The 15192-nt window shown below is 38.2% G+C and overlaps 1 protein-coding gene across 1 annotated transcript in view; it reads left to right on the top strand.

The window, feature by feature from the left end:
- The window catches only part of TXK (TXK tyrosine kinase), a 35284-nt gene extending 23215 nt beyond the window's left edge, over positions 1-12069 (top strand). The window contains exons 10-14 of the mRNA XM_006922482.3: positions 3011-3227; positions 5769-5833; positions 7782-7900; positions 9415-9572; positions 11813-12069. Coding sequence (XP_006922544.1) covers positions 3011-3227; positions 5769-5833; positions 7782-7900; positions 9415-9572; positions 11813-11881 — 628 coding nt within the window. The 3' untranslated portion in view covers positions 11882-12069. The remainder of the gene's footprint in view (positions 1-3010; positions 3228-5768; positions 5834-7781; positions 7901-9414; positions 9573-11812) is intronic.
- Positions 12070-15192: the final 3123 nt, after the last annotated feature.

The raw sequence follows: 15192 nt of genomic DNA, 5'->3' as shown, positions 1-15192 counted from the left end.
GGATAAAGTATTTGCTTTCAGAGAATTTAAGAATCCTGAGCTCTAACAGAAGTGGCTCTTTGTAAACTACTGGACACTGCTCTTAACTTCTGTGATTTCCAAGATCAGCATTTTGATTTAGTTTAACCTGGGGTTGTGGTTTATATCTGTAACCTGGCCTGGACCAGGACAGGCCAATAATTTGGCACAAATCAAATAACGTTCTTTAAGTATTTGTTCAACTTTTACTTACAGGAGCAGCATTGTGGTAAAGGAGAAAAACCCAAGTAGCATTGACCAGATCCTGTTTTATTATCCAAAGCGATTTAGTTCTGTTCCAAACTTGCAGACCTCACTTGAGAAAATAAACAAACAGACAAACCAAAAAACCTTTGAAGGCAGAGCAAAGCTGTCTCTTGGGCTTCTCTACCCATATTCCAAGGGTCTTATCAAAATACTCTATTTATCTACAATAAAATTAATTTCAAGAGAACTTATGATAAACACAAATTTCCGGTGATGTCAGCTTCTCAAAGATGTTTTTGTGTCCCTTGGTTACCCCAGGCACTTATTTGTCTGACCTTTGCTTCCTGATACTATCTGCGTCAGACCATGGTTTTTCTTTATTTAAAGGAGAGACAAAAGTTTTATTGCTGTGTATTGGATTTAAATAGACATAATAAGAAAAGAATAAATGGGAGAATGTGATTCATTGAACGTTGAAGCCATGTTGGAATTCCTATCAAGCAAGAATTAGAGATGTCTAACGTCATGATGAAGGGATTTTTGAAAGGTTCAAGCCTGATTGGGCATTTGGGGTCAGGATTTTTGAGGATGATATTTTGAGGACAATAGAAGATGGATGGAGTGTGAAGAACAGAAATAGCTCTTGGCAGCTTAGGGAGGCAGAAATGAGGCTGTGTTAAGTCAGTTCGGATGGACATAATGTGTTCTTGGGTTTGAACATAGTTGATTTTTTTCATGATATTTTGAAAGTGGGTCAGGAAAAGTTGTTCCCTTTTAACTTCCAACTGTGGAATGCAAATACATTCATCTTTAAAAAATTAAATAGCTGGCACACTTCGAACTCTGGCAAGATATACAGCTTGGTTATATATGTATTATACTGTATATATACATAGTATATTGACAATATACACATTACCTCCTTTTTGTAAGTGTATAGTTTAAATGTCACCTCCTCCAGGTACTACTCTTTTTAATTGGCATACTCACCCCCAAATGCTTTCTATTGTATCACTTTGTTAGTTCCATCAAAGCATTTGTCACTATTCCAAAGCTTCATGTATATTTGTTTTGTTTCTCCCCCACGAAAATGTAAGCCCATAATAATAGGATCTATTCATCTCTCTCCTACAACCTGGTAAGTGTCTCAGATGATGACTAGCATGTAGTTGGTGTTCAAAAAATATTTGTGGATTATTGAATGAGATAATAAATCTTCACTACAATTCTATGAGGTAAGTTTTATTAAGACCCCAATTTTATACATGAGAAAAGAAAAATATTGTAAACTTACCTAATTTGCCTGCAGTCCCACAGCAAAACATTGGTAGAATTTCTAATTGAAATCATAACTGTGAACTGTTTGGGACAAAGCCTACAATCTTGACTAATTTAATAATCAGCAAGCATTTATTGGGCAACTCTACTATATGCCAGTTCTTATAGTAGTTGCCATAACTGTTAACCAAAATTGTTGTCATCCTGTGTAGCTTTTCCAGCATAGTAAAAGAGTAGCTTCAAATCTCTACTGTGCTCTTAATCTCTATATTTCAAGATGTAGCCTATACTGGGGGCCTGTACTCTTGGGTTTTCCAGAGCATCTGCTATAGATGATTTAGAAGAATGAAATAAAACCAGTCTTTTCTCTCTTAGACAACTTCAGCCCATAAAATTCTATTAAATTAAAAATTTTATTTTTCCGTTTTTACCATGGTTTATACTTTTTATAATATATTCACATATATGATCTCATTTAAGGTTCACAAGAAGGAAGAAAGACAGGTTTATTATTCCCATTTCACACATGAAAAAGAAACCCCTGAAGCTTAGAAAGTTTAAATAAGTTGCCCCTGGTCAGGCCACCAAAAGGAGATAAAACAACTGGAATTCCGCCCTTTTGATTACGAGTACTACATTTTCTTTAATGAAGTATTACAATACTTCATTGCCTTTAAGGGATTCTTCATTTTAGTTGTCGAACTATGGGTTTGTGTCTCTGGATGTAGCTTATTAGTAGCAGTGCATTATATTGAAATATGTGAACTAATTACATTTGTAATCATAAAAAATATATGTATAAGTAATTTTAATTTCTCTATGAACCTTTTCACTTGTATCTCAGTTTTCATTTTATTTATTCTACATTATCATATCTTCTAAAATATTTTATATTTTCAAAGAAAAGCTCTAACCTTATAAATCACATTACATAGAAATGAGTATGGTAAAAACTGAGAACACCCCTATTTTCTTGCCTCCACTTCCTGAAGTGTATTTCTCTGGGGGTCATTAATATTGATTAATAAAGTTTGTTAGTTGGACTCCTAGCCCTTATTATTTACATATAATTTAATTCATTTTTATTCTTTAATTTTCTTTTTTATATGCATGAACACTCTTCTGTTCTGTCTGTCCAGAAGTTCTTGTCTGAGCAGCTCCAGTTAGAAAGGTTGAAACTAAGGAAAAGAACTGCGCAAGGTTTGGGCAAGAAGTAGCCGTAATGAGGAAACAGAAGGCTTACAAAATGGAAAGGAATAAAAATAGAATACGGGGCACGTAATCTTCTGTATCTACAACTTAGGCAGTTCTGCTTAAACTCTTGACCCCACTTTCTCAGCGCATAAATTGGAAAGGAAACTGCTCTACTTTCTCTGTGGTTGGGTTAATTTGTATCGTATCTTGATGGTGAAAATTATCTAGAAATAGTGAATAATCACCAGTTGAGTCCAAATACTTTAAAATGCAAAAACAGTTATGCTTACTGGTGTATGTTTTTCATCGACAGGAAATTATCTCACTCAAGGCTAGTTCAGCTTTATGGTGTATGTATACAGCAGAAGCCCCTTTACATTGTGACGGAGTTTATGGAAAATGGCTGCCTCCTTAACTATCTCAGAGAGCGAAAAGGAAAGCTTAGGAAGGAAATGCTGCTGAGCATGTGCCAGGATACATGTGAAGGAATGGAGTATCTGGAAAGAAACTGCTTTATTCACAGAGATTTAGTAAGTACGGTACAAATTTGCTGATTATTTTGTGTATTATACATACGTTCAGAAGGACATGACGATTGAGGACTTTCAATACTTCGAATAATGCATCCTTTGGCTTAATTTTTAAACATTTTTCCTTTTTATATAATTTGTTGGGAAATGTAACTTTATTTTTAATTGCCCATTGATGCTGTAGTCAGGTAAGGTGTTTCCCTAAATATGCCTTAAACTAATCAACCACTGAATTAGTCAACTAACTAAAGCTAAGAAATTGTGTTTTAAAACATTTCTCATTGAATAAAACTATAATATTTTCACATTTCTTAAAATTATCACAGTAAACTAAATGTAATACTATATAATGTAGAGACAATCTGTCTTCTCTCTCTGTCCCTCTTTTCTTTCTTCTCTTCCTTCTGTCCTTCCTTCCACCTTTCTTACTTTCAAGCAATAATCAAATATGTCTTGAGTGTCTAGCATATGCCAAATGCTCTGCCAGGCGCTGGAGATATAACAGTGAAGAAGGAGCTCCAGTGGTTCTCACCCCTGGGGGAAACTGCCCCAGGTGGAGGTGGTTTGGTTTGACTGGATTGCAGCAGCATTACTGGTACTGGAGGAAGACAGAAATGCTAAATCATTCTGTTCTGTAATGCTCAGAACAGTCCTGTAAAAAAAAAAAAATGATCAAGGCTTCTTGTGTCTCAAATGCTAATAGCTCTGCTTTCCTGCCTTGCTACCTTCTCTTGAAAATTTTCTATTCACTTTATATTTATTCATAATAGTCATACTATCCCTTGTATGCCCTTCCATGTCTCATTTCTAAGTTCAAATATTAATTTCGACAAAAATTTGAGAATTTTATGAGAAGTCGCTGATACTGTCACGTAGAGATAATCCTGTATTTTCATCGCCCATGACTAGGGGGACCATATTATTCATCAGGCTGGAATATTTTGGGGGAGAGAAAGAAGGTACAATTACATTGGCCCCAGCACACCATTGCTTGTTCTACATGTGACTTTGAACTCTCACGGCATTTATTATTTACTACTTCCTAATTGTTTATGTTGTTTACACAAATGCTAGACTCTAAACTCCTTGAGGTCAAGGCCTAGACTTCTAAGCTGGCAGAACAGTGTGATGAGAATGAGTTGCACAGTGATGGTTCTCAAACTTAGCTATATTTTAGAATCACCTGGGAGCTTTAAAACATCACAATACCCAGACCACATCCCAAACCAATTTAATCAGAATCTTTAGGGGTGGAATCCAGCCATCAATATTTTTTGAAAAATTTCTTGGCGAATCTGATGTTCAGTTAAGATTGAAAACCACTGCTCCTAGGGCTAGACTGCCTGGGTTGAAATCCCACCTCTGTTTCTTACTAGCTAAGAAAGCTAGTTAACTAGTAAAATAGCATTAACTATAGCACCTCTCTCATATGGGACTGTTGGGAGGATTACATGAATTTACATGTGTAAGCACTTAAAACAGTGCCAGACGCATTAGATGCTAACTATTGCTATCACGTAGCTAGACCATAGTTTTGCATCTCTTGTGGTACATTCCCCAGTATCCAGCCTGTAGTAGCTATTGAGCAGATTTTTGAATGGATGAGTAAGACTAATTCCTAACTTACTTTTGTAGGTCTGTTTTTCCTGATAATGATTAGAATTCAAAATCCAGTTAGGTGATAATCCTGTAATTCTATTTGCTCCAGGTAGCTTCTTGCAGACCCTCCTATCCTTGGTGTCTTCTTTGATTGCTTCCTTTTGTGTTCTATTTTATCCTCCTATATACCTCTTAAAATGTATCAGCTAGCAGTGAGTCTACCCTGTCAATCCTTCCCATTTGGCTTTGTCTGGCTTACCATTTCAAGTTTCTTTCTTTTGTTTTTGGACTAACTGCACCACAAATTAGCTGGAAAAAAAAAAAAAAATCTATCGAACCAATGACCTATGAGAGGCTAACTAACCAAATCAATAACTTTTTTGATTAGATTGACTGAAAATGGATTCTTTTGGCATCAGATAGATTGTCTCTGCATTATAGTACTATATTTAGTTTACTGTGGTAATTTTAAGAAATGTGAAAATATAGTTATATTCAATGAGATATGTTTTAAAATACAATTTCTTAACTTTTATTAGTAATTATAGATGCCAAAAATACTATCCCTTATTTGTCATGTATATTGGGACTTCTTCTTGTTTTTATTAAGATAAATTTAAAAATACACACTTTTTTATGTCAAGATTCATAGTTTATTCTCTCAATCTTCTTTGAGTTAACCTTTTGGGGAAAGATTAAAATATTAAAAAGGAAAAGTGTTACAATTTATTTTCTCTTTTTGTTATTCCTCTGAAGAATCATTAAAATCTACCACACGAAGGCAGGTATATTGTATTATATGTCATTGACAGGTGTCACCATAAAGCAGACATGGCTGCCCACACAGAAGTAGTGCGGGGCCCAAATAAACTAAAAAAAAGTAGAGCAGTAAATCTTTAAGGAAAAATTGTATTCAAATGGGTTCTTTTCTTCTTTCTTTAGGCAGCAAGGAATTGTTTGGTCAGTTCTACAAGTATAGTAAAAATTTCAGACTTTGGAATGACAAGGTACTTGATATATTTTTGTTGTTGTTTATTCATAAGAAGGAATCTTACATTTGTCTGCTGGAACACTGAAAAATGTTATTGGCTTTGCTTCTTTTCTCTGTTAATATGTTGATGTGGTTGTATGGCCTGTTGACCCACTTAGAATTTTAGGACATGCACCAGTTTTAGTTGTGAGGTGAACAGATACTGCGGCTATTTGGATCTTCTTTCAGATCATTATTAATAAAACTGGCATGTCTTAAGTTAAAAAAATAATTTTTCGGTCTATTCATTATATGTGTAAGATTAAGAAAAAAGCTTTTTTTATACATGTATATTTCTGAAAGAAAAGTAAATTTGTTTGCTCAGCTCTGATTTTTCTGTATCATCATCATACATTTCTGTTATCAAGTGTAGTAGTTGACTTTAAGTCTACAACTCAAGAGTATAAAAAAGTTATTTTTTATAACTCTGTGCAATTTGTATTTTGAGCCCCCTTTTCTTCGGGTTGGTAGAAATTTAATCCCAGTCAATTCAGGGTTTCTCTCTAACTTTCTTCAGGGTCAAAATCCAAGTTCTGTGTTTTTCATGGGGCCACAGTACTAGTTGGGAGATGGTCTATCTGGTGCTTGTTGTTACCCATTGACACTGGTGTCCTTGTAGCCACGATCCTTCCACTGACTCAACCAAAATTTCTATCTGCAAAATTCCTTTCTATCCAGTATTCTCTATATTAGAAAACTCCATGGAGTGATCTGAGGCCCCATTTACATGGGTACATCCACAGTTTTTCATTCTCTGCAATCTGTTTTTCCTGGGGCTCAACCTAGGGAAGAGGGCAGAGGTTCTCTTTTGCTCTGCATTTCACCAATCTATTGTGGGGGAAATGTAGGGCCTTCTTTCCCTTCTGTGTGACAAGGGAAGCTCATGTAGAATGCAGGGTCAAGACCCTTCCTCAGCTACCCACAAATATCTAATATTCTTTCCCTTTTCCTTCTATTTTCCCCCACTTCCTAGCTCAAGGGATCTCTTTTTCTAGAGGAATGGATGGTGATGGTGGTGGGGAGGTTCACTCTTATTCAGGAGTCATTTTCCCAAATATTTTGTTAATAAGCCAGTCTTCTTTCTCTGGAAAGCCTAGAGTTTTGAAACTCAGAAGCTATGAGAAATGGCTCTTTACCTTTGTTTTCTACGATTCCTCCTTTCTCATAGTAGAATGCCCTCTGGCTCAATTAAAAGCTGAAAGATAAGGTGAGGTAGGATATGTGGGAATAAGTGGAAGCATGGGGAAGCATGAATAAATAATTTAAAAATACTATATTGCATACTCAAGGGGCCACATAGCACAAGTTAGTTATCATTGCTTCTCTTCAGATACACTTGGATATTCCTGCATATAATTCTCAGTAAGGAGAGAGGATTAATTTTTTTGTTATTTTTTAAAAAGGAGATGGTAGTTACTACTGATTTCTTTCTATATAGAATCACTTTAATGCATTAGAGATTTTTTTCACATCAGATGTATTATGTTCAGATACTTTTATTTCCTCCCTTCTCTGTCCACAAAAATATGCAAGAAGAAAAAAGTAAAGCATCCAACTTTGAATTTTTTCTTTTCCATTATATATTTATCTTTTAGTTTCTTTGTATAACTTTGGTTGTTAGGCCATTCAGCATGCTTCTTTGCAAAATCAAGAATTTTCATAACTGATATAATCAGTAGGATATGTTTTGGACTGCAGAATTGTTATAGTTTTCTGAGACCCAGATAAAATAAACACAACTGAGGCTTAGTTTGAGGAGGAAACACAATAAGGGCTACTCTCTTGCTTTGACAATAAAAATAAAGGAATATAGAAGATTTCTGCGGTAAACCACTCTGTCTTAGAACTGAGTTAACTAAAGAGATTTGAAGTAGACAGAGCTTGGAGGTACTCACCACAGTGTGCTCTGAATATGATGACTTTAGGTATGTTTTGGATGATGAATACATCAGTTCTTCTGGAGCCAAGTTCCCAATCAAGTGGTCTCCTCCTGAAGTTTTACATTTCAACAAATACAGCAGCAAATCTGATGTCTGGTCATTTGGTGAGTAAATTTGATGTTCATTTGATGGAGCTTGACTTCATGAAATAGGCCAATCTCTTCTTACTTTGATTTCTTAATACGACATAGCATTTTGAAAAGTCTTATAACTGTGCTTCTGTCTTAGGTGTTCTAAACACTTCCGGACTGTCTTTAGCAACTGGCGTCTTAAGCCTCCTTACATAAGTCTGCCTTTTGGATCTTTTCCTTTCCCATTGAGCTCTTGCTATAAAATCATAACAAAGAGTCTACTATTCTAGAAAACAAACTCAGCCAACTTTTCCACACCACAGAGATTTACAAGGAAAACTGACCTTATGGTATCATTGAATTTCGAATGTAATGAATAAACTTCATTGTCTAACTACTAAGGAGTGTCACCTAATTTACTTATTACCTTCAAATTTTGTGGAATTTAGATATAGGCCTCCTTGGGATCTCTCAGTTGATATTTATATTGAGTAATGCTCTTTATTGAGAAAGAGACACTGTAGACTTATGTCCAGTGAAATTCGTTCTTTTAATTGATTTTCAAAAAGTGGCAACTAATGTACTATAATCTATTTTCTTTGATCCAGATCTTCTTGGACGGCTTCTTGGGTTTGGAGAGACAGCTGCACCCTCAGGAGGGTGTGCATTTTATTGTCCACAATAAGTTTAAGCTTTTATCATTGGACTCATTAGCTCTCCACTGACATGCGTTAGTCATGGCAGGTGACATTTTAAGCTCTACTGGAGAGCAATTAAGTTGTTGGATAGCAACCCAAGTAGCTCATCAAGTGGTTGCAGAACAATTAGAATTCCTCGAGTTTTACTTGACTACTTGTCTCTCTTCCCCACTGGACAGTGAACTTTTGAGTGGTTGGTCTGATTTCATTATTAAGCATCCTCTGACTCTAACACAGGCCTCTAATCAATACCTAATACATATTTGTAGAATATGTGAATAATTAAATGAAATCAAATTGAGAGCCTTGAGGAAGTTTTACGAAGCAATCCATCAGTCAGTGATTACTGAATATCTATTATATATAGAGCCCTTGCTAGATATTCTGAGGTTCCACCCAGCAGTCTCTCAGTGGGGAGAGGAACGCACGCCATCTACTGGCCGGTAAACGCTTGGTCTTAGTGGGTAGCAGAACCTCACACAATTCTGTCATTTTCTATGGAATGGCAAAAAAAAAAAAAAAAAAAAAAAGGTTTATTACTTTCAGGGTGTGGGGACACGAGCATATTTAAAAAATGAAAATGCTGATAGCATTTTCTTGCAATAGGGAGGCAGTCAAAACCGATGGAAAAGGAAATGCATTATTTTCACTTGGAATATTTTCAGTGTGCAGATTTGTTCAAAAACTAAGATGCACATGGTCTGCTTTATAGATAGACCTGCTCTTATTCTGGATGATTATTACTCAAAGTCTAGAAGAAGAAAATAATGCCTTGTAGTTTGAAAAGTTCTTTCGGTTCCAAGTAACCATTTCTTTCTAACCTCTGGTTTTCATGCATTTTATTTGCAGGAGTTTTGATGTGGGAAGTTTTTACAGAAGGGAAAATGCCTTTTGAAAATAAGTCAAATTTGCAAGTTGTGGAAGCCATTTCTAATGGCTTTAGGCTGTACCGCCCTCATCTGGCACCAATGTCCATATATGAAGTCATGTACAGTTGCTGGCATGAGGTGAGTGTCCCTTTCCTCCCTGCAAAGGTTGGCAGTCCCAGCATCTGAGAGCATACCTGATGATCACAAACCTTACTGCAGGACTCCATCATGGCAGGAAAAGGTGTCCGTTTCTTGGTAATGATACCTGAGAGCCAGAAATACTATTTCTATCTGAAATTCCCACTACCAAGTCATTAATTCATTTTGTTTCTAACAATGGCTTTTCATCTGAGAAATTCAGGACATTTTTCAAATCTTATCTTTCTGAGATTGGTTTTTGCAGAAACTCTTGTTAGTAAAGCCTCAGTAATTAGATGTTTTACTACTTCTGGAGTGTGGAAACTAAGAGTGAAATCAGGTTTGTTAAACTTCCACATTGGAAGATGATGTTTTTATTTTCTTCACTCTAATCCGTCTTGCTTTTCCAAGGATAAAAGTAATGGGTTACATCTCTCTTTTGTGGCACTCAAGACTCCTGATGGAGAGATTACACCAGAAAAAGAATGAAGGCAGAAAGTGTGCCAGGAACTTCTACTCAGGAAATTATCTCTTGGGAGCCCAGTTTCTCTGTTCCTTGAAATGCCAAGCTTAAAAAAGAAAGCCAGAGGGGTTAGTGGCTCACCTCTGTCTTTTCTAGGCACTGGCTCAACACACCCCTACCCTTCATATCAGAGTCCTCTGTGATTTTGATAGCTCCTCTCTTTCCGGCTAATACTTTCAGCCCAGAAAAACCACAGCTGGGTAAGGAGTTTCCCATCCCCCGCTCCCCTCCCCTACCCCCCCGCCCCCGACTAAAAAAAAAGCCACTTAACTCCTGATTCTACAAGCACTGGAAAATTCAACATTTCAAGAACAATATGGCTGTTCACATTCTAGAGAACTATTAATTTTATAAAGAGACCTGATGTAAGAAAATATTTTACGTATGATTAACTGCTCCTCAAGGAATCTTGAAAGACATTAAAAAAAGTTAAGTAAGCTGTTAGTAGCGAATATCTGTCTTAAGAGCATCTTTGCATTAACAATGCAAATAGCTGAGGAAGATATATTGTATATGAAGCAATAGACAAGTACATGTTCATACAATAAAACGTATTGAGATTTTATGCATCTGTGAAGAGGAGACAGAGACAGGGCAGGAGTAATTAGATGCTGATGGGAGGACCAAGTAAATGCCATCAGTCTAAACTTACAGTTGGAACAATGATTAAAACAGTGTTTCGATTATGCTGATTTACTTGTTTGCAAAAGTTGATTTTGCCTTTTTAATGTGATCTAAAAGCTCCAAGTGCTTATATGCCTCTAGATTCAAACATGATTGTAATAACACTGATACATTTAATGGGCTCTATTACAATCCTGCAGAACTTCAGCCTCTGCAAAAGCTCCAGCATGTATTCTTATAGTCTCACGGAATGTTCTCACATTGCTCACATATTCTTCTGCTCTGTTTTTTTTTTTTTAATTGCTTATAGGCACTGAGGGTCATGTCTCCCCACTAACCCTGTTGCTAGTGATCTTTGTGAGAAAGTGGCTACTACGAGTAATTCTATTTCCCATAGATTTCAAAGATACCAAGAAGGTCAACTCTTCTTCCTCATGAGCCAAAGCCAACCACATGGGATATAGGAAAATGCTCCAATCTTTGGCTCTGTAGCCAGGGTTTTGATGACTGAGCCTTAAGACAATCAGCCTGTGCTCTAGGACCTGTAAAGTCCCTCATGAAACATTGCTTTTACTTGAAGACTGAAACCCTTCTTTCTACAGGATAACAGCTGTAGTAAATAACTGTGGTTGAGCGTGGAGGCCTGGAACTCGAGATGCGCCCCCTCTCCTTTACCTCATGCATTGCAAGGCATCCAAATAGATCTCTGGGACAGTTCTGTGATAATGGAAATGTGCTACGTCTGTGCTATTACAATATGGTAGCTATACCTGGTCATTAAAGACTTGAAAAGGGGCTGTCGTGACAGAAGTTAATTTAAAAACGTATTTAATTTTCATTAACTTAAATTTTAATAGTCACGTGTGGCTGGTGTTTGCAGCACAAGTCATTTTATTTTTGCAGCGCTCTCTGCTCTGACATCTTCACACTCGTGCCCCGCTGAACTGCCAGTCGTGCCCTGTGCGTCACCCGAGATGCGTTTCTCTTCCATTCGTGGAGAACGAGCCTGGATCCACGTCCCGCCGCCTAGTCCCAGAGCTGGTGTCTGAGCGAGCCTTAAGCTGAGCTGACCACCTCTGCTTTTCTTTTCCAGAAACCTAAAGGCCGCCCTGCATTTGCTGAGCTGCTGAGGGTTCTCACAGAGATTGCAGAAACCTGGTGACCTGAGTGGAATGTCAGCCCAGAGGATCACGTTGAAAAATTGTCCCCCCAGAAAATCGTGTGTGGAAGGACCGATGGTGAACATCTTCCTCGAGAGCAGCTGACTCTGGGAAACATTACAAAGATCACAAGCTTTCCAGACTCCTTAAAACTTAAGAATATTCTGACGGTAATCTTTCTATGAGTGTGTGTGGGGGGGCTTCTGAACTCTTGTTTTTCTGTAACATTCTTCCTGTTTCATATGTGACTATCAAAAAGTGCTCCACAGCTGTCTTCATAGTGGCTGTTCTAGACAAGAATAGCCCTGTTGAGCCCCTGAGGGCCCCAAACCTGGTCCTTTACAGGGCGGAGGAAATTTTTTTCCAGAAGAGCAGTGATGTTCTTTACTTCAAGTGGTCCATGCAGAGCAGATGAAAATAAATCCTGCCAACTCGTGGAGCAGAGGAGCCTCCCCTGCAGAATCTCATGCTTGTGAGCTGCACAGATCTTTCCGGATAACGCGCCGTTGCAAACTACACGAGTGTGAGCATTCTGGAACTTTTATAGTCTTCCCTACGTCATTTAACAAATTGTTTTTGCACGTATCTGATTGTTTTGGAGACCGTTTCTTGGATTCCAGTTTTAAACACTGGCACAGGAGATGACCAAAGTTCTTCTCTGAACAGATCCTGGTGTCGTTTCCGTCCCGGTGATGTCCGTTGTCAGGGGCACTTCGGAACCTGGATTTCAGTTCTAAGATTTCACGCTTTGTCCGTGTGAAATCAGACAATTTAAGAAGCCTTGTTTTGTCGTGAAAGTACCTCCGGCACCTTTCCAGAAGATGACTTGGGCTTTCCACGAGAACAGGAAGGAGGCAAAAACAAGATGAGCAAATGTTACATCAGCTCCTTTATTTCCCAAGTAAAGGGTTTTGAATTCGAGATGAAGTAACCAGCTATCATAATTAAATTTTAATTTCTCACGAACTGTTTGTAGGAATGATTGGAAATTGGTCTTTCTCATTCTGAGTGTTTCAGAAGTAGCATAGGAAGAAGGGGACAGGCAGAAAGCACACGTGTCGTTACCGTGAGGTTGAAGTGCGAGACCCTGTTATTTTCATTCTAGCCAGCCGGCATCGTGGTTCTGGGGGACCCGGTTTTATGATCCTCATTAGGCTCTAAGTGTCTGGCTGTCAGTAGTTGTGACTTTTACATCACATTTCCCCACTTGGAGAACGATTACCTTTGAATATCCATAGTACTCGATAATAAATGTGCATTAGAATAATGAGCATCGGGCACAAGAAGAGCCTTGATAATTCAAGTGGTGGTCTCAGAAGTATTTCCTGAGATACCGCGCAGTTTCTGAGGCTATCACACTCCTTTTCGTCATGGCTCCTCCTATGGAGATGGAGGCCAAGGGAGGAAGACAGAGGGCTCCTGCTACTACGAACTTAGTTCAGGTAAAATAATGTGAAATCTAGCTCAAGAGGGCATGAGACTATTAAATAGCAAAACCTGAGGGAGGGAAAGTTAATGTTATAACAGCGAATTGAGTAGTACCAATAGATACAGTAAGATGAATTTCTCAGCTTTTACTCTGCATGCAAGTTCTCACTCTCAATGAGGAAATAAAAATTTGAAAAAACCAAACTCTGAAATGCTGGGGCTGACCCTAGAGCATCTGCCAACACTACCAGTGCAATGCAGGAGACACAGTACGAAGCAGAGAGTGATTCGCAGAGACAAGTCATGCCTGGGGATCCCACGGCAGCAGGGGGCATTTATAACAGCACAAGTTGGTGAAAATAGGCAAACTCCATTCCTTTTGTTTGAACACATCAGGAAGTTTGAGATACCAAATTAAGAACAGGAATAACCGGAGCTCAAGTAGGTAGCTGAGACTCGGATAATGTGTGCATTTGCAATGTCTGCAGACAGAGATACAGCATTCTCTGTCTAGCAAAGGAAAAATTCTTTAAGGAGTCGCACAACTTCCTCTGGAAAGTAACTATGTTTTGCACCCAATCTTAGCATTAGTTGTTGGTGTGAGCTCTCTCTGGATAGCTTAACTCGTTTAAGTGATCCAGGGTGATAAACAGCTTTGCATAAGAACTAGACAGGAGTTTTCGGGGTGGGTTGCAGGTGAGAGTCCTAAACAGGAGAAGACAGGAGGTCAAAGGAGGAAGGGAGGCTCAGAAAAACAGAATTTGGAGGCCAAGCAGAAGATGCAGTCAATGTAAATAACCGTTTGGCAAGAACAGCCGAAGGAATTTTTTTGTTAAGTAAACTATAATTGAAGTACAATGCATGGTCCCACTATCGCGTTGGTTACATGTTTGGCTGCCAATCAAACCCACGAGACTAAATGGCATTAATCCAGCTCTAAGTTTGCTAAATTTTTCAGAAGGATTCAGGACGGGAAAGTTAGTCCAAACAGGGCTCAGTCTCAGTATAAGCCTACCAGTTCCGCACATGCACAGATGCTTGGGTCCCCCGCCTGCCTAGGGAGAGTAGGTAATTGCTGGTGATGAAGACTGAGTGTGTGTGGTTTATCTTGATGCAAAGAAGCTTCTCCCTTGGTTTCCCATCCATCACGTAGGCCTACAGGTCTCAGGCCTCGCAGCCCATGTGCGTTCTCACAGATCAGAGGTCTTACAGTGTACGAAACACAGGTCTGGCCTGGGACCTAATGTTTCAAATTTACCTTAACTTGGAATATATCCAAAGGATTGGTGCTGGGAGAAGGCAAACCTAAAATCCTCTCAGGCAGGTAGGTCTAGGTCTGATATAAGAAACAGTATGGGGCTGCTCTTAACCCTTTACTCGCGTATCCATAAAGAAAAGTATACGAGTCGTGTGTATATATCTTAATTTTCATAAAGTGAATACATCTGTGTAACTAGCACTCAGATTAAAAAATGGTACATTTCAGAATCTTAGCATCCATTCTCCTTCCCTATTCAAGTCATTGACCCAATAGCAGTTATTACCCTGATTTTCAACACCATATATCAGCGTGGAATCTTTTCAAACGTTCTGTCAATGGAACCCTGTGGTACACAAATGAACTTTTGTGCCTGGCTTCTGTCACTTGTTTGGTCCATCCAGGTTGTATGCAATTGTATTTCCTTCATTCTCATTTCATCAACTGTATAATTATATTACAGATTATTTATCAATTCTACTCTTGATGAATATTCGGCTTATATCCAACTTTCGGCTATTAAGTTCAGTGCTCCTATGCACATTTTCCTACGAGGAGAATCGCGGGGCCAAGAATCATGGACACATTCAGCTTTAGTACATAGCGCCAAGGACACAACCAGCAGCC

The sequence above is a fragment of the Pteropus alecto genome, unplaced genomic scaffold (assembly GCF_000325575.1).
Source record: "Pteropus alecto unplaced genomic scaffold, ASM32557v1 scaffold57, whole genome shotgun sequence".
Taxonomy (NCBI): Eukaryota; Metazoa; Chordata; class Mammalia; order Chiroptera; family Pteropodidae; genus Pteropus; species Pteropus alecto.
This window is presented reverse-complemented; position numbering and strand designations above follow the sequence as displayed.